Below are 19,954 nucleotides of genomic sequence, written 5' to 3' on the forward strand. Positions count from 1 at the left end.
ATTTCCAAAGCCTGGAAGGTTCGCAGCTTCAGCAGAGGCTAAAACGGCACTTCTGAATGTGGTCCCGAGTGGCCTGGAAGTTCCTGATGCCCTCTTACAGAGTCTGGGTGTCAAGAATCATTTTCATAATACTGATGAGGTCGGTGGCTATATCAACAGTGTGAGTTTTTGCTACCGTATGATGGGATTTGGAAGATTCAGTGTAAATTCAGTGAAGTCTTATTTTCCAGTGGCCAACACAGGATGTCACAAATCGTGCATGGGTAGAAGGTGCATCCAAGCTGCAAGACAGGCCAAAGGATGTAACGTAACAGGCATGTAAAGGTCATTGCTATGGTTTCGGATTCCACGTTGCAACTAATCTTTAAGAAATTACCAGATGGTGTTTGCAGTAAAAGAAAACACTATTCACTTCTGAAAAGGCTATTAAGATCCGCGCCGTCTTAAACTGTCTGTCAACGTGAGACTGGATCTTTCCCACACATTTCAGCCAAGAATTGGACTGCAACAAATTGTATGCAGAAACACACCCCCAGCTGTCTTTTCTTAAACCAAACGTCAGAAAGATTTGTAAAAACATGAAAGAGAGCCACTCTACCTATTCTTTTGTTTTCAAAAATATAGTTATTTTTCATAAATATGTTATTTGTGTTAACATAAAATGGGTTAGGTTTTGTTACCTTAAAGTGAATTAAAATTTCTAGTGTGGTACATGTAGGTAGATATATAACCCACATAAGCAAAAGCTGTTTGGGATATTTTTAAGGGCACATAGGGGTCCAAAAAGTTTGACTAAAATGTTCAAGAAACTTTGGGCTAAAGGACTACTTGATAATTCATAATAAAATGTAACGTTGAATTACAAAACTAGAATGGGGTAATAAATAATAATCAATGTTTATATATTGTTAATTTTTGATACTTTAACATTCCATTTGTACGTCAAAAAAGTCAAGAGTTGACACTTGTATCTTTACTTTTCACAGCATTAAAGCAGGTTCCACTCTTGACTTGACCACATCTCTCAGGTCAGTTCATTTAATTTTCTTTCAAACAATCAAATAAGGAATATTTATCGTGTGTCTATCCTATGCCAGCCCCAGGAATAGTTGTTTAAAATAAAAAGAAAATGAGACACAGTTTCTGCCTCTCCTGGGGAAGAATAATAATAGCCTTATTTATGTGCATTATTGAAAATAATTTGCTCAAATTTCTAAAATCAGTGCCAAATTCAACTCAGGAAGGTCATCTTTTAATTTATGAATAATTGAGTACTTTTAGGCCCTAGGCCTACTGCAGGCCCTAGGTCTGCAGTTTTATACCTAATTGGCTGAAATTAGAATTTTATGTAAATAACCGTTCCATGAACTTAGGATATTTTACCACTGGGGGGATCATCTGTACATTTTTTTCTCAGAGTCTTCTCCAAGTAAAATAGTCTGTGATGAGAAAAGGAATCTTTTAAAGAAGAAAGACGATGTAAAGCTCAAGTCAAGTGAGATGATTCTGTGAAAGCTCCTCATGAGCATAAAAAAAATAAAGTGCAGAGCTCATGGGAAAAATAGCAAAACTCTGTGAACTCAGCTTTTAATCAGACCAGAAGGAAAAATACTAGTCTTTTGGAGAAAAAAAGTCATCCTCACAGAGAGAGCGCCTCTCAAGTGTTTCACTTTTTATGAAGTACATCTGGGCCCCCAAACGGTTCTGGTTCCCCAGGATGTGAGGTAACAACTTCCCCATTCATGGGGCTGAGCTTTTGCTGGTTGTAGTGAGGGTGTGGTAGTCGGGGTACTCCAGAGAGACAGCCAGCAGGACAGACGGATGGGCAGATGGGCACAAGGGGAGATTTATTATAGGAAGTGGCCCGTGGGGTTACAGAGGCCAAGAAGCCCCCCCCCATCAGCCATCTGCAAGCTGGGGACCAGGAGAGCCGGTGGTGGGACTTGGTCCAAGTCCAATTTCCGAGAACCAGGGGCCCCGACGTCTGAGGGCAGAAGGAGATGGACGTCCCAGCTCAAGAAGAGAGAGAACGTTGTCCCTTCCCCCACTCGTGTGTTCTATTCAGGACCTCAGAGGACTGGATGAAGCCGCCCACACTGGGAGGGTGGTCTTACTCAGTTACTACCCCAAATGCTGATCTCTTCCAGACACACCCACCCAGACGCCCCCAGAAATACCGGTTTCCCAGCTCTCCCAGCACCCCTCAGCCCCGTCCAGGTGACACATGAAATCGGACACCCCAGGTGACAGTAGGTACATGCCTGTTGTCTCAGAGTGTTTTTTATGGTCCTTGCTCTCACTCTTAAGATGGCTTCAGCCTGGGTGATAAGTTGTAAGGTCCTTCATTATAACAGAATCATGGACACGTGCTGTGAATGGGAGAATCTGGGGTTTTCCAGGAAGCCTGAGGAGCAAACACAAACATATTCTTGCTTTCAAGTAAACACAGAATTGAACCTCCTGGGGAAAATCGTTGTGGTTTTCCAGGCCTCGTCTTGTTCAAACGCCTCGTTATTGTCAGAGCAGGTCTCTGGGCCCAAATGTCACCCTGGTTCTCACCCCTGACTGTGTCTGCTCTCAGGAACGAGGAGGTGAGAGCTAAGCCGCACTGGATTCTGCAGCCTGTGCCTGACCTCCACGTGCTTAGGAAGAACTGGACCTTAAAATACAAATCAAAACCACCGTGAGAGATAACCTCACATCTGTCAGAATGGCCATCGTCAAAAAGAACACAAATAGCACATGTTGGTGAGGATGTGGACAAAAGGGAACCCTCGTACACTGTTGGTGGCAATGTAAATTGGTGCAGACACTATGGAGAACAGTATGGAGTTTCCTTTAAAAAACTAAAAATAGAACTACCATATAATCCAGCAATCTCACTCCTGGGTATACATCCAAAAAAAAATGAAAATACTAATTAGAAAAGATGTTTATAGCAGCATTATTTACAATCGCCACGATATGGAAGCAACGTAAGTGTCCATCGTCAGATGAATGGATAAAGAAGATGTGGTACATATATATACAATGGAATACTTCTCAGCCATATAAACGAATGACATTTTGTCATTTGCAGCAACATGGATGGACTAGGAAGGGCATTATGCTAAGTGAAATAAGTCAGAGAAAGACAAATACTGTACGATGTCAGTTATATGTGGAATCTAAAAATAAACTAGTGAATATAACAGAAAAGAAGCAGACTCATAGATATACGGAACAAACTAGTGGTTACCAGCGGGGAGAGGGAAGGGGGAGGGGCAATATAGGGAGAGGGGAGTAAGAGGTACAGACTATTAGGTATAAAATAAACTGCAAGGATAGACTGTACAGCACAGGGAATACAGCCTATATTTTATAATAACTATAAATGAAGTGTAACCTTTAAAAATTGTGAATCATTATATTGTACACCTGTAACGTCATATTGTACATCAACTATACTTCAATTAAAAAAAAAACGGGGCTTCCCTGGTGGCGCAGTGGTTGAGAATCTGCCTGCTAATGCAGGAGACACGGGTTCGAGCCCTGGTCTGGGAAGATCCCACATGCCACGGAGCAGCTGGGCCCGTGAGCCACAGCTGCTGAGCCTGCGCGTCTGGAGCCTGTGCCCCGCAACGGGAGGGGCCGCGATAGTGAAAGGCCCGCGCACCGCGATGAAGAGCGGTCCCCGCACCGCGATGAAGAGTGGCCCCCACTTGCCGCAACTAGAGAAAGCCCTCGCACGAACCGAAGACCCAGCACAGCCAAAAATAAATAAATAAATAAATAATAAATAAAATTAAAAAAAAAAAAAAAAAAAAAACGAATTGGACCTCAGAGCCCGTGTTTGGATGCGTCCTGTGGGCCTGGCCCCTCAGCAGACTTGACCTGTGTGTGGATCACCCCATAACTCACCCTGGCTGTGGCCTCCCTGAGTGGGTCGTGGCCCAAGTCACTTGCTGAACTGGTCGTGGCCGTCACCTTGACCTTGACCTGGCGTCACACACCCACTGTGGGAACCAACTCCTCCCTGGAGGCTAAATCATGAGGTCCTGAAAATAAAGATATTTGAATTTTAGTTCAAGCCCATGCAAGGCATGTGACCCTGCCAACTTTTTTTAACCTTTTTGGGCCTCAGTTTCCAAGTTTATAGGGTGAAGTGAGGGCCGGACGGGATGTTTTGTCTGGTTCTGAGCGTCCTCCGTGGACTGACCTTGGGCCTGTCTCTGTCCTCACCACGTGCACCCCCCCGGAGCCCAGGGGCACGTGGTCTGTCTCCTGCTGTGCACAGGACATGTGGTCCCTGCCAGCTGAACACTCTCCTGCACTTTCCACCCACCTTTGTTTTATGACAGCCTCTATTTTACAAGCACCTGGCTTGCTGTGTTGTTGGTGATCTTTAAGCCATTAAGCACTTTCAGAATCCTCTTGGCAGGACCATCTTGTGCTCTGGTTCCTGTTTCCTGGATCCTATTCTGGGCCAGGCCGCTGGCGACCGTGTTGGAGTGGGTAAGGCTCTCTTCTCCTGGCGTGATCGTTCAGGACTGAAATCATAGCATATCGGGGCTTAGACAAGGATCATCTAAGCTAAGTCTCACTTTCCCAGTGGGGAAGCCAAGGTCTGGGAGGGTGGAGAGAGTCTGCCCAAGGCGCGTGGCTTCAGCAGCAGATTAACAAACAGGAAAACCAGGCCCGGAGCCAGTGCCCTTGACAACAGCTCAGGGCCCTCTGGCCACATCTTACCTCCTCTGGCCTTGCTATGATTATTTTATGACAGGGTAGAGATAAACTTCCCATTAATTGAGGGCCATAGCTGTACACAGGAACCCGTAAATAGCATCTACAGGATAAAGGCCATGCTTTCACATTTAGTAAAAATGTATTGTTGAGCTTGTACGATGGTCCAGGCACGATCTGGTCAAAGTGAGAGTGCAGATCAAAACCAGCTCCTGTCTCTGCACCAGTCCTTGGGCGTTGGGGACAGCTGGTTTAGAAGAAAGGCATACAGGGTACAGTTCTAACAGTCAGGTGGCAGTTCTCATAGTTTTAAAACACAGCCATGAATATTGCATTAAGGATCGCATTGTAATCTTGAACGTTACCAAGATGTAGAAATCTGTGGTTGCCTTGACGACTATAAACCACTTCAATGTCAGCCTTTCCTCTCCCACATGGGTTTTCATAGCCTCTTTGGGTTTCTCCTCTGCTAAGACAATTTTTATCCTCTGTCTGGTCCAGATGAACCTCACGAGTTGGGAAACGTCTGACCCCGGGTGAGCTGGGCTGCACGTCACCCGTGGCCCTGGGGGCTCCCGGCACCCCCATCTCGGTGAGGAATGCGACGGAGGTCACACCGAAGAGAATGCACACATGATACCTGCAAGGTACAAGGGCGAGAGCTGGTGCCAGGTTTCCTAGGATTAGTTTTGATTTACAAAAGATGGAAAAACTTCGGGCTCCATTACAGAGACGCTGAGAAATGCTCCAGGCCACCCGGTTGCTTTGATGTTGGGACGAGCACTGATCAGGTCACCACACAGTTCCTTGCTAATATTGAAGGAGGCACATTAACTAGTTTGGTATATTCATTAGGAAGCTCTTCTTTGTTGAGAGTGTTTTCTGAGTGGGTTTGGAGCTGAGCCCCTGTATTTTCAGGGCCAGCAGAGCACCCGGTGAGATGGACGAGCCAGACCAGCCCCCGAGTCACTGCGCATGCGCGGTTACCAATCACAGCGAGGGCCCTGGGGAGGAGGTAACAGAGGAACCCCACTCACACCGGGCTCGGAAAAGGCGCCTGAAAAACTGGGGCTCGAGGTGAGGTCTGAACAGGGGTTACCTGAGCGGAAAGAGGGAGACCGTGCAACCAACCTGGAGCCTTCCAGCCGGGACCCTGCGGGTGGGGCTCAGACGTCACCGTGCTGGTCTTTAGTTTAAGACGTAAGGGCTCGAGGGGCGTGGGGTGACTGCTCAGATTTGCCTGCTGAGACATTTATTTGGTCGTGGTCTGGAGAGTACTCGTTAGAGGAGCCAGGACGGGCGCGGAGAGAGGCTGTCATCGTTCAGCAGGAGGTGGTCCCAACTCGGCCTGGGGCGATGGCCCTGGAGGGGGTCAGAGGGGGCGGGGCCCGAGGGTGTCCAGGAGGAAGATTGTGCAGGATCAGGAGGGCCTGGGGGAGGCGCCCGGGCTCCTGCCTTGTGCTGCTCGTGGGGTGGGGACCGCTGGACACGGAGACGGGGCAGCAGGAGGGGGCCTGAGTTGAGCCTTCGCCTTGTTGAGTTTAAGGTTCCACCTACGCTCAGATGGGGGAGGGAGGGGCAGCTGGACGCAAACGCTGGGCCCCCCCCCCGCCCGGGGCGGCACCTGCTTCCAGGTGGAGCCTCCGAAGGGTAAGGGGAGGGGGCCCAGGTGGGAAGAGAAGGGGCCGTGAGCAGAGCCCTGGGGCAGCTTTGACATCTCACGGTGGGATGGCAAGGCTGAAGATGCACGTCTTGGGAGGGAGGTGGCTGTAGGGGTCAGACGGTGGCCGGAGGTTGAGGAACCTGAGAGCAGAAGCGTCCCTTGGAGGTGGTGGCACGGGGTCGTGGGTGACTTAGAGCTATTTTGGTGAGTGATGTGATGGGAACGGAAGGTGCCTTGGAAGAGGCCAAAGGACGAATGGAAAAGGGATAAACGGGGAAGGCGAGCACGTGCAGGTTGGGAGCCAGGCCAGGAGGGCGAGGCCGTGGCCGGAGCGCGTGTGGGGCTGGGGGCACTGTGCCCACGGCCGGGGGACGCTGGAAGGACGTTCGGGTAGTGATGGGAAAGGGCCCAGTGGGGCTGCGGGGCGACAGCGTGGACACCCTGAGCAGACAGGAGGGTGAGACCAGGCGCCCCCCGGGCCTCGGCCGACAGCCTGGGTATGAGGCAGGGGTGTCTCCTGGGGTCCCCACCAGGTTCCCACTCACAGCACCCTGGCTGTGTGTGTGCATGGGCGGGGCTCACCTTCGTTTCTGAAAGGTTTTTTCCTTCTTTGGGCTGAATACTGTCCTTTGCATTGTTTCCGTGAAAAATCCTTCTTAGGTTCATTCCTCTACAGAATACGTCTTGTTTCTCTTTTTGCTTTTAAGCATTCCTCTTAATCACTGACTTTAAGCACTTGGATACCGATATGACTTGTATAGTTTCATTCATGTTTCTTTTTTTTTTTTTAATTAATTAATTAATTTATTTTTGGCTGTGTTGGGTCTTCGTTTCTGTGCGAGGGCTCTCCAGTTGCGGCAAGCGGGGGCCATTCTTCATCGCGGTGCGCGGGCCTCTCACTATCGCGGCCTCTCTTGTTGCGGAGCACAGGCTCCAGATGCGCAGGCTCAGTAGTTGTGGCTCACGGGCCCAGCTGCTCTGCGGCATGTGGGATCTTCCCAGACCAGGACTCGAACCCGTGTCCCCTGCATTGGCAGGCAGATTCTCAACCACTGTGCCACCAGGGAAGCCCCATGTTTCTTGAACTTGATGTTTGTTGAGCTTCTTGTGTCTATGGGTTTATAGTTTTAGCAATTTTAGGAACATTTTGCAAGTTATTTCTTCAAATATTTTCTTCTGTCCAGCGCGATCCCTTGGGGACCCGAATTCCATGTGTATTACCTGCCTCAAGATGTCCTACATCTCTCTGAGGCTCCTTTTATTTTTTCCCCTCTTTTTTATCTGTGTATTTTATCTTGTATATGTTCTATTGTTGCATCCTCAGTATTCAGCGATATTTGTTTCTGAAGTAATGTGCCGTCAATCCCATCAGTACCTGAAAAACCTCAGACGTGGAACTTTCTAAAAGTTTCACTTGGATCTTCTCAATACCGTCTGTGTTTTTATTTAGCGTGTTCAATGCATTCCCTCCTTCTTGAGCTTATGGTGATGTGAGAGCAGCCTTACCTTAGGGTAATTTGATGTGTTGCTTAGTCAGTGCCCTGTTGAGGACCTCTTCACATGTCCCAAGAACTGAGAGCTTTTCCTTTCTGGCTGACGGGCTCACAAAGTGTTCCTGACCCTCTATGAGCTCTGGGGATTATTCCACACGAGAGGGATGGGGTCCACAGCACAGGGGGCCATATGGGCCTTAGGAGCAGAGGAGAGAAAGGGAGTGTTGTTAAAAATGTTTATTAAGTTCTTAATTTCTATAGTTGGATTTTTCAGTTCGAGAATTTTCATTTTATTCTTTTTAAACAATAAATTCTAAGAGAAAAGTCTAGATGACCTTGAGTATGGCGATGACTTTTTAGGTACAACACCAAAGACACGATTCATGAAAGAAATAATTGATCAGTGGGACTTGGTGAAAATTAAAAATGTCTGCTCTGTGCAGAACACTGTCAAGACAATGAACAGACAAGTCACAGACTGGGAGAAAGATTTGCCAAAGACATATCTGATAAAGGACTCTTATCCAAAATATACAAAGGGCTATTAAAAATCAACAAAAGAAAATGAAAAACCTGATTAAAAACTGGGCAAAAGACTTGACCAGACACTTCGCCAAAGAAGATACAAAGATGGCAAGTAGCATATGAGAGGATGCTCCGCATCACGTGTCATCAGGGAAATGCAAATTCAAACAAGGAGATACCACTATACACCTATTAGAAGGGCCAAAATCCAGAGCACTGACAACATGAAATGCTGGTGAGGGTGTGGAGCAACGGGAACTCTCATCACTGCTGGTGGGGATGCAGAGGTGGGAATACAGCTACTTTGGAAGTCAGTTGAGCAGTTTCTTACAAAACTAAACATCCTCTTACCCTATGATCCAGCGATGGTGCTGGATGAGTTGAAAAACTCATGAAAACAAGTTTCATGAGTTAAAATTCATGTTCACATAAAAGTTTGCACAGGGATGTTTATGGCAGCTTTATTCATAATTGTTAAGACTTGGAAGCAACCAAGATGTCCTTCAGTAGGTGAGTGGATAAAATAAACTGTGGTGTATCCAGACAATGGAATATTATTCAGCACTGAGAAGAAATAAACCTTCAGGCCTTGAAAAGTCATGGAGGAACCTCAAATGCATATCACTGAGTGAAAGAAGCCAACCTGAAAAGTCCACAAACTGTGTGACATTCTGGAAAAGGCAAAACTATAGAGACAGTAAAAAGATCAGTGGTTGCCAGGGGTTGGGGGAGGGATGAACAGACAGAGCACAGAAGATTTTTAGTCGATGAATCTACTCTATATGATACTGTAATGTGAATAAATGTCATACATTTGCCAAAACCCATAGAAAGTACAACACCAAGAGGGACCCCTAATGTAAGAGGACTTGGAGTGGTAATTGTAACAAAGGCACCCCTGTTGTGGAGTGTTGGTCATGGGGGCAGGTGTGTATGTGGGGGGACCAGAGTAGATGGAAACCGCCATACTTTCCACTCCATTTTGCTGTGAACCTAAAACTGCTCTAAAAAAGTCTGTTTAAAAAAAAAAAGAGTAGGGCTTCCCTGGTGGTGCAGTGGTTAAGAATCCGCCTGCCAATGCAGGGGACACGGGTTCGAGCCCTGATCCGGGAAGTTCCCACATGCTGCGGAGCAACGAAGCCCATGCACCACAACTACTGAGCCTGCGTCTAGAGCTCGCGAGCCTCAGCTACGGAAACCCGTGTGCCTAGAGCCCATGCTCCGCAACAAGAGAAGCCACTGCAGTGAGAAGCCCGCGCACCGCAACGAAGAGTAGCCCCTGCTCGCCACAACTAGAGAAAGCCCACACACAGCAACAAAGACCCACCACAGCCAAAAATAAATAAATTTAAAAAAAAGAGTAAAGGATAAATTACCAAAAAAATCTATGTTATTAAAAAAATAAACTCCAGTTCTCTGATGAAATTCTCCATTTTGTAGTCTTTTTTCTTGAACACAGGTATTTTAAAAAGGGGGTGGTTTCATCTCTCTGAACAGGGTCACACTCGTACGACGAACATTTCCAGAAAGTTCTCATCTAGACATGTGCTCTTCTTGAGGTTTAAACCATTCTCCCGTGTAATCCAAATATGGAACGTACAGACACACATGTCTGGGAAGAAAGACATTCTGAAGAGAGAGAGAAGGACAAAGCACATTTCTCAGAGTGTACCTCCTTTGTGATACGCACATTTCCAGGGCTTGAAGAGGAGGGCCAGTGATGGAGCTGATGGCCTGATGGAGTTGTCTCGGTCTCCGGTTCTCGTTTCTCATATGCAGGGTTCGCTTCCCATTCGAGGTGCTGCTTCATTGCCTAGAATGTGGGATAGTTTGAGAGGGCTGAGGAAATTCTGATCGCCTTCGGAGCAACTGAGAATATTGACAGGAAGCTTGTGTTTACAATCCTGCTCTGTGGTTTCTCTTGGGTGAGTTGTTTACTGAGCTCCTCCAGGACGTGCCTGCCTCAGTGGAGCAGGGTCCAGGGGGGGCAGGGTCCAGGGGGTGCAGGGTCCTGGGGGGGGCAGGGTCCAGGAGAGGCAGGGTCCAGGGGGGGCAGGGTCCAGGGGCAGGGTCTGGGGGGGCAGGGTCCAGGGGCAGGGTCCGGGGGGGGCAGGGTCCGGGGGGGCAGGGTCCGGGGGGGCAGGGTCCGGGGGTGGCAGGGTCCAGGGGCAGGGTCCAGGAGGGGTAGGGTCCAGGGGCAGGGTCCGGGGGGGGGGCAGGGTCCAGGGGCAGGGTCCGGGGGGGGCAGGGTCCAGGGACAGGGTCCGGGGGGGGCAGGGTCCGGGGGGGGCAGGGTCCAGGGGGGGCAGGGTCCAGGGCGGGCAGGGTCCAGGAGAGGCAGGGTCCAGGGTCAGGGTCCAGGGGGTGCAGGGTCCAGGGGCAGGGTCCGGGAGGGGCAGGGTCCGGGGCGGGGGCAGGGTCCAGGAGAGGCAGGGTCCAGGGGCAGGGTCCAGGGGGGGCAGGGTCCAGGGGGGGCAGGGTCCAGGGCGGGCAGGGTCCGGGGGGCAGGGTTGGGGGGACAGGCTTAAGCCCCCATGCAGGCAGGCCAGCAATCTGAAGGGAGTGAAATTCATGGGGGACTTGTGATGGGCATTGCCCCCTCCCCTGTGGGGCCTGTCGGGTGGCATCTGCGGGGAAGGTGGCTGAGCAGGGCTGGTGAGTCGGGCAGTGCACGTGCCCAGCTTAGAGGCTCCGGATGGGCCGCTGCAGCAAGAATGTTAGGATCAATTCTTTGGTGAGACGTGAAACCCTCAACAGCAGAGAGATGAACAGTCTGGAGAAAGAGCTGGCATATTTGGGGCTAAGGGGGCCCAGTTCTCCGGGCACCCCTCCTGGCAGCCGTCTGTTAGTGGGGGACCCACTGTAGACATGAGGAAATAAAGGCCAACACACGTTCCAGACAGCCAGCAGCGCCGTTTCCACCGTGATTGATGCTGTGCTTCGTGCTCTCGCCAAAACCTGGAAGCTTCTTTTTGATGGGCCTTCAATCTTTGTAACGTAAAATAGTTACGAATATCCAGCCATTTGGATAGACGTTTTCTAAACTGCGTTAGACCATTTCTTTTGGTGCTTTCTGAGACAGAATGTATGGAAGTTAACAAAATACCTTAGAATAATTTTACTTTTTTCAAGTATTCAAATAGATTTTTCTGCATTGAATATCTATTTTGGCCCTGTGCTATAATTTCATGAAATCCTTAGGACTTAACTTTGCCCCGTAATCCATGCGACCCCGAGGTTTCCATGATTCAGAACGTTTCTGACGCCACGTTTTAGCTTTCAGTCTCCTTTTTTATGTCCTCTGACATTTCTCCTTGATATCATTTTTTTTCCTCCATCTTATTGCAAATTTTAGCTAAATTTGTAGAAGTAAAATCACTGAAGTTTTTCTTTGCGTTAGTCAGGATTCTTTAGGTCGCACGTGATGGAAACCCAATGCCAAGTGGCTTCCGTGAAAAGGGATCCCTGAGGTCGGGAAGCCGGGGAGGGTGGCTGTAACTCGCACCTCTGACCACATCCTCTGGGTTTCCTCTCTTCGGCTCCTGTCTGCTTGCAGGTTCAGCCCACGTTCGGAACATAGGTGGCAGTGTTTAGGGAGGAGAGTGAATGGCTGGATGGAGAGGATGCAAGTATGCTCAGACGGTGAAGTAAACAGCTTTTACTCTGTGCCTTTGCGACAGCTTGTTTTTTTATTGAAGTGTAGTTGATTTACAAGATTGTGTTAGTTTCAAGTGTACAGCAGAGTGACTCAGTTATGCATATATATCAATATATATTTCTTTTCCAGATTATTTTCCACTATATCAATAGGTTATTACAAGGTATTGAAGATAGTTCCCTGTGCTGTACAGTAGGTCCTTGTTGGTTACCTATTTTATATATACTAGTGTGTATATGTTAATCCCAAACTCCTAATTTATCCCTCCCCGCCTTTCCCCTTTGGTAACCGTAAGTTTGTTTTCTATGTCTTTGAGTCTGTTTCTGTTTTATATATAGATTCATTGGTACTATTTTTTTAGATTCCACATATAAGCGATATCATATGATATTTGTCTTTCTCTGTCTGACTTACTTTACTTAGTATGATCATCTCTAGGTGCATCCACGTTGCTGCAAATGGCGTGATTTCATTCTTTTTTATGGCTGAGTAATATTCCATCGTATGTATGTACCACGTCCTCTCTATCCATTCATCTGTCGATGGGCACTGGGGTTGCTTCCGTGTCTTGCGTGCCTTTGTGGTATTTATCTCACTCATCCGTTGACCTGTGCTGCTGGTCTTTGGCTACATTCCTGATAAACCAGATGTGGGAACAGGGAGTTTTTTGGACTCTCGGGCACTTCCTATATATTATTCTCACTAATTTTTGCAACAGACTTAAAAGCCGGTTGTTCTCACACACGTTGTGCCAGCAGGGAAACAGCCCCACTGCGGCCGAGCCTGGGACATGGCTGCAGTCAGCTCTGGCCTCTGAGGCGGGGCGTCCCGACTCAGCCCCCCTCTCGGCGATAGGCTCCCTGTGACAGCCCAGATCAATCGTGCCAGTCATGTGTTATTTATACTTGGACACATGCTGCACCCTGCAGTCATCTGGGTGGCTTAGATGCCGCGCACGCCGGTGGTAGTAACTATAAATAAGACGTAACTTGCCGACTAGGCATGGGTCCTCTTTTAGGTAGAAGTTCTGGCTAAATTAACCCCAGGAAGAAACCAAGTCAGAGCTTGAGTCATCTCTGAAATAAATTTTAAAAAACCCAACCAAACACCCCCCCGCCCCCACGATAGAGGCCACCTTCCGTCCATCCATGGCTGAGCACTCTCGGGGTTTGGTGTCAAAATGGTGAAAATGCTTATTGCAATCAAGTCTGTGTTAGAGACTCATCTGTGAGTGTCCGTTTATGTACCAGGGAAACTTTAGCCCTAAAGCATTAAAAATAAGTCTGCAAATTTATGTTCAGAGTACAGCTGAGTCTGGGGAGGGCGGGCAGGGTGGGATGTCAGGCCCCTGCCCTCTTTTTCTCTGTCATTACCTGCTTCCTCAGTTTCCTGGGCATGAGAAACGCACTTTGTGAGTTGGGAAGGATGCTTTTCACTTTTCGATTTTTCCTCCTCGAATTAAACTTTTTCCCTCCTAAGAGCAGGCTGATGATTTATGATGCAGGTATCAGCGAGGGGCCAGGCTTCCCAAGGGTCTATAAATAGCATCTCCTCAGCCATAAATGGGAGGGAGGCCGGACGTTTGGAGGGAGACGTGCTTTGCTTCCCTCGGCCGGAGCCTGCAGCCTGGTGAGCCCGTGAGGCAGACGCCCTCTCCTCTTCGCCACCTTCCTTTCTCTCTGGGTAAGTTTCCTCCGCTTCTTTCCTTTTCTGATGTGAGGCTTTGGAGGAGGGAAGGGTAGCATACAGAAACTGGCTGCACTCAGATTTCCTAAGCAGAGGGTGTCAGGGTGAAGCCACGGGAACCGGCGAACTCCACTCTATGCAGAAGAAGTCAGCCAGGAATTAGAACCAAGGTCTGTGCTTCTTTGACTGGATTTGAATACTTCCTGTGTTGTTAGGAGGTTCCAAGCCCCTTCCCAGCCCTTGCACTTTAACCCTGGCTTTCGCAGCATCTCCTTTGGGTCCCTGAGTGGGTTGATGGATGTCTGCAATTTTCACGAGTCACAGAAATGAGAGCCTCTGTCAGGAGAGGGCAGGTTTGAAATGGTGTGAAATAAAATTGGATATTTTCTTAAGAGAAACAGAAAGAAAGCAGGGCCATTCAGCTCAGACCTGGACTGTAGCATCTAGGGGAGGGGACAAAAACAGTACTTCTTGTCATGATTTCTAAGTTCTCACCTCACAATGATGCTTTTCTCCTTTGTGCTTTTTGATGCATTACGATCCTGCAGGATTTTCAGGCTCAGTTCCCCTAAGAGAGCCTGAGCTTCCTCTGGTCATGATCTTGAAACGCTGCCCCAGAAAAAGGCAGTGGAGTTGGATGCCTGCACCCAGAAGGCCCGGGAGGGGCAGTGAGGCAGGAACGTGGGGTCTCAGTGCTTGGAAATGCTTAGCTCTCTCCACCTCCTGGTCTCAAGGTCCTTCCTCACTGGGTAGAAGTAAAACAGGCGTCGAAGAGCACATGTAGCAAAGATCATTTGGCGTAGTTATTTACTAGACTGAGTCTGGGTTCTATGTGCAGCGAATTTGCATGAAGCTAACTCTGAATTAGGGACCTTCACCCAGGTGCCTGTGCTTCATGAAAACAAGGAGAACCTGTGGGTAAACTTTATGGGATGAAATATTTGTGTAACCATTGATTTGTTTTTAATTCTCGCAATTTATGAAAAATGTGGTAAGTCTCTGGGCTGCTGGAAAGGTCCCGTCCAGGAAGCAGCGCATTATCTTGTTTCTCCATCTAATTTGATCCTGCTTAAGCGTGGGGGCCGGATGAATCAGGCTCCCTGGAAGAACTCTGGAGCTTCAAGGAGAGAGGTAGCTGAGGGACCTGCTAAGACGTTCAGTCCTGGGGCTGAGAGGCTCTTTGGGGGACACTTGGGAAGCTGGCTGACAGACATTAGATGTCAGGCCACGTTGGATGGTGAGGATTTTAAGAGTTATGCTGTGCTCAGTTATATTTACTTTTGGAGCCGAGTAGTTTGGAAAAACCTTGGGGAAAGTAGTTCCCGATGTGAATGGAACCCATCTTGGGAACTGAGGGCGTAGTTCCTTGGGGCTGTGGACCAACTGTACCCTTTCTGTTTCCCTAGAAGAGCTTTAACTTGGTGTGTTCACGGACTTCAACAACTTTAGCTGCACAAACAATTTCTTTTATTAAATAGAAGTAAATGTGTTTTCACTGAAACGTTTTCACAGATTAAAACCCTTCTTGGTGACATGAGAGATCTGTTCCAAATAGTCCTCGCAGGAAGGGATCAGGACGGAGCCTGTCACGGACACACAGCCCCCTGTGCTTGAGGGCAGGCTCGCGTTTCATTTCAGTGTCATGATTCCCAAACGTGTCAGGAGCGACAGTGGGTGGGAAGCAGGCCGGTGCCAAGTCAGACGCCGGGATGGAAGTTTGGCTCCGTCACCGGGAACCAGTGACCTGAGGGTTAGTTTCATCACCTGAAGCAGTTTCCTCGTAGGAAAGGTCGAGATTCGAACCGGGACAGAATAAGGGGATGCATCTCAAGTTGTGTAAATTCACTCACGATCGCTGAAAACACCAGAACCTGTGTGTTTGACCAAGGTCGACTCTGCTTCTTTGGTATTTGAGGGCGGTCAGTGGGCGGAGCGGGGTGTTGCCTCCGGTGGTTTTAAACTTGGCCACAGATCCGGGCGCCGCTGGCGCTTGAAGGAATGTCCCTGCTTCCTCCTCTGGCCCCTCTGTTCTCAGCGAAACAAACTGAGACCCGAGAGCTGGGTGGGCGGCAGGGTCAGCGCTGGAATCCAGCCCCCAACGCCCCCTCCATGCGGGACTCACCCCCCAGAACTGTGCTGGGGGCCGCTGTCTTTGCTGTCTTTTGAGGCGTCAGCTGGGGGTCGTTTCCCTAAAGAGGAGAAAGTGGAGAGAGCTCTGTGCACACTGCCGCCACGCCCTCCTCTCGGTGGGGTCCCCAGAGCACAGCTGGCCACGCCCCTCACGGCCCCAGGCTGAGGGGGGTCGGAGCCTGTGCCGAGCCTGCAGGGAACTCGCTTCCATGAGGCGTCCTCACCCTTGTCTGCAGGCCCCCAGTGGGGACAGGGACACCCGGGCAGGTTCTGGAATTTTATTTTTTTTAAATTTTATTTATTTATTTTTGGCTGCACTGGGTCTTCGTTGCTGTGTGCGGGCTTTCTCTAGTTGCGGCGAGCGGGGGCTACTCTTTGTTGCAGTACATTGGCTTCTCATCGCAGTGGCTTCTCTTGTTGCGGAGCACGGGCTCTAGGTGCGGGAGCTTCAGTAGTTGTGGCGTGTGGGCTCAGTAGTTGTGGCTTGTGGGCTCAGTAGTTGTGGCTCGCGGGCTCAGTAGTTGTGGCTCACGGGCTTATTTCCTCTGTAGCATGTGGGATCTTCCCGGGCCAGGGCTCGAACCCGTGTCCCCTGCATTGGCAGGCAGACTTTTAACCACTGTGCCACCAGGGAAGTCCCCAGGTTCTGGAATTTGAGGTCCACTGAGCAGAGCCCAAATGGGTGGCCTGGCGTGGGCTTGGGCTGTGTGGTGGCCCTTCCCGTGCACCTGGGCTGGGCTTGAGGCTCATAAAGTCAGTGAGCGCGGGCAGGGGGTCCCATGCACTGAAGGTGGGAGTTTGCTGCCTTCCCTGGAGCAGGCGTCCCTAAGATGTCTCTGTCCTTGAAATGCAATGACCCCCTGGTCCAGGCTTGGCCGGCGCAGGGCAGGTGCAGAGCAGGTGCTCCAAGTGCGGGTGGGGTGGACGTGGGAGAAGCCTCCTGGCTTGCTGGCCCTCAGCATCATGTCCACTCAGCTAGCAGAGAATCACGTGGGGTGAGCCCTGGGTACCACCGCGGCCCCATGGTGCCCTGGGGGTTGTACCTCCAGCAAGTCCACGGTCAGAGCGAGAGCACGGGAACCACGTGCACTCGACTCCGGCCCTGCGCCCGATCACCACAAAGTGCCTGCTCCCGGCAGGATGTGTGAGGACTCACCAGCCACTTGAGCTGGCGTCACGTCAGCCCAGGACACGCCGGGTGCTGACTGCACTCGGAGCCCGCAGGTCGCTGGCTGTGAACAGGCAGGGTCCCACCAAGGGGGGGGCTCTGAGGGTGCTAGCTGCCACACTCTAAACATGTTGAGATAGCTTATCCTCTCCGGTCACCTAGGCCATTTTTGGACTCTTCCCTCTGCCAAGAAACACAACCGGATCTGAAGGGTAACTCCACACAGATGTAAGTAAACATTGTGACGGGACAGGACCACTGCTGCAGCAGCAGCTGCAGGGGCTGTTCTGGGTTTTTCTGCTGTAGCTGACTTTTCCTCCATGAGTGCAGGGGTGATGGGAGAAGGCGTCTAGATGAAACTGGCTCCAAGTGGTGACCCGTGTGCCCCAACACATCAATCCAGCGACCTGTCCCCAGCAACGGAGTGTGTACCTTATGGGCAGAAGCTTTCCTTGAAGATTCACCCTGAGTAACTCATTGAAAAATCCCAGAGATGCAGTCGAGGATATTGTGCAAATATTAAAGTGATAAGTGCGTGTTTTCAGACACCCTGTCCTACCTGCAGAATTCACCTTAACAACAACAAACAACAATAGTGTGCTAGGGGCGGCTCCCAGTTTTGGTTGTTTGTTCCTCCCTACCAAGTACAGTGCCAGCACTGTGCAGATTCAGTAGAACGTCCAAGACAGAGAAATGATAGGTCAGCCCAAGGCCACTTCACAGTAGTGCTGGAGTCGGAAGTCGATCCTAGGCCTGTCAGGTGTCAAAACCTGTGCACTTGACCTCAACGTTATGGTACCTCTTTTAAAATGGGGGTGGGATGGAGGGGGTATGTTTTTATTGGGTTCTTTTAGGTGCAACATTCTATTATATATTTATAGTCAAACGTATGCCAACCACAAGACACATGCTGGACCCTCAATGGAGACGTGGCAGTTGGTTGACTAGTTGGTTTTTAGGAGGGAATTTTGAGATGAGTTAGTGTGGAAAAGTATAGAAGACCCCGAAAGAGAAGTCTGGTGGCCTCCGGATGGGCAGGCACTTTTTGTATCTTTTTAGGGAAATCACTTCTCCTCTCTGGCTATCGGGTCCCCTGCTCCACTCGTCCTCCCCCATAGAATAGGGGCTTGGATAATCCCCAAGGATCTTTCCAAGCTCTATAATTCTGTGATTCTAGGAAATCATAGTCTAAAGGGAACGGATCATGAGACATAGACTTGGAGCAAATTCTATGCTTGTCAGGTTTTCTAACATTTGCTTAGAGGCGTGCACTGCAATGAGGAATGAGGGTGAGGGCCCATCTCGGGCGGGACAGGACCTGGTGTTTTCTGCCCGTTTCCACCCCCGTGTCCCCTGGGGCTGTGCTGTGAGGCCTCCTAAGGATCCTTCTTTAAATTGGGGCAGATTATTCCAATTTCAACACAGATGACAAAAATGGAGCTCGGGTTTGGGGAGTTCTTGTGCCCCTTTATTTGGGAAGTTGATAATCACAGGGATTTAGGGACATTGTCTGCGTCCCTTTTTAGAGAGAGTCAAGCAGCCTGGTAAGTTGGCATTTTACTTATTTGGGTGAACACATGCAGCAAACGGCCGTCTAATACCTGCGCTGCTTCAGATCCCCACATCCTTGCTGCAGGGTGGGTCTCGAAGACTTCTTGTTTGGGGAGAATTTAGCCAAAGAGCGCTCACTTCCCCGCATCCCCCAGACTTTGGAGCTGGGCTCAGCCCCCAGGCCTGCCCCTCCCAACCAAGCAAGCCGACAAGTAGCCAGTGAGATGGGATTTTAGGGGACTGCGTCTGGAAGGCTTCCTGGAGACTGTTCTGTTCTCAAACCCTCCTTCAGAGCAGGAGACGCTTCGCCTCCTGCGCAGATGCCGAAACCTCCACGCGGCTGCATGCTTTCCGGAGCGACGTTTCCTGTCTGCTTTTCCCGAGATCCTGAGCCCCAGTGTTTTCCTGCTTCCCACTTTGCCCCTGGGATGCCCTCCACCCGCCCCACCTCCGCCCATCACCTCCCCAGTCCATTGGGCTCTTCTCAAATGTCACCTGCTTCACCCCTGGGCCACGTGCTCCCCCTTTACTTCCCAGCACGTTTTGTGTCTCCTTTGCTCTTATCTCCTCCTCTCTTGTATTCTAAGTGTTTGTTTACTTCTCTGACCTGTGCTTTAATTATTTTTATCCTTATCGCTCACATTGCTTTTCACATTGCCTTGAACAAACTAGGTAGTTTATAGACATTGGGTGAGTTTACAATTAAGGGAAACGAGCGGCTCAATCTTCTAATTTTTGTGGAAGCAAACAAGAAATGAAGTCAGGTCCCAGGGAACTTAATAGGTGTCCAAGATTATTTCCTCTTATAGACTCTTTCTTATATTCTCTTTCCCCACAAGGGTTTTGTTAATTGGAGTTGATTTTCCTCTTTGGAACAACCTAAAAGGTTAGTGTGAATTGCAGGAGCCTGATTACTTTAGAAATTCCAGGACCTCTGCTCTATTTGTTATTCTTTTTTCTAGGTGTCCACAAAGATGTCAATTGTTGCCATGCCCTTCTACCAAAAGAGACACAAAAACTTTGACCAGTCATACCGTAATATTCAAACAAGGTACCTTCTGGATGAATATGCAGCGAAAAAGTAAGTTGTAATTCACTGATGGGGCAGGCCGAGCCTTGATTACGAGCTTTGTCTGACTTTCAAGGCAAGAAGCTTTATCCAGTCCCCTGAAGCCTGGAGATGAACTGGTTTAGCCGGGGAGGTAGGGAGCGCCGTGCTCCCCGATGCCCGTGTCCAGAGCCAGACGGGGAACGTGGCTGACCCGGCTGCACAGCAAACTTTGTGTGGGGCGCTGCATGGCATCGTGGCAGGTCCTGGCAGATCCTGGTAGATCCTGGCAGGTCCTGGAAGATTTGGG

At 49.6% G+C, this 19,954-nt stretch overlaps 1 protein-coding gene and 1 long non-coding RNA gene across 3 annotated transcripts in view; both read left to right on the forward strand.

Moving 5' to 3' along the window:
* The first annotated feature begins 4,392 nt into the window (after window positions 1-4,392).
* LOC103001440 (uncharacterized) lies at window positions 4,393-13,583 on the forward strand. The gene is made up of 4 exons (XR_451630.2): window positions 4,393-4,494; window positions 5,224-5,369; window positions 10,183-10,328; window positions 11,960-13,583. It is a non-coding gene; the product is annotated as an uncharacterized LOC103001440 (long non-coding RNA).
* Window positions 13,584-13,645: 62 nt separating this feature from the next.
* MYOM2 (myomesin 2) overlaps window positions 13,646-19,954 on the forward strand; it is an 82,942-nt gene continuing 76,633 nt past the window's right edge. The window contains exons 1-2 of one of the 2 annotated variants that reach the window (XM_057537272.1): window positions 13,646-13,744; window positions 19,559-19,677. In XM_057537272.1, the coding sequence (XP_057393255.1) occupies window positions 19,571-19,677 (107 nt within the window). In that variant the 5' untranslated portion in view covers window positions 13,646-13,744; window positions 19,559-19,570. Of the gene's footprint in view, window positions 13,745-19,464; window positions 19,483-19,558; window positions 19,678-19,954 lie in introns of those variants that run through there. The other variant, XM_057537271.1, reaches the window with a different exon arrangement.

Source organism: Balaenoptera acutorostrata, chromosome 21 (assembly GCF_949987535.1).
Source record: "Balaenoptera acutorostrata chromosome 21, mBalAcu1.1, whole genome shotgun sequence".
NCBI classification, from domain to species: Eukaryota; Metazoa; Chordata; class Mammalia; order Artiodactyla; family Balaenopteridae; genus Balaenoptera; species Balaenoptera acutorostrata.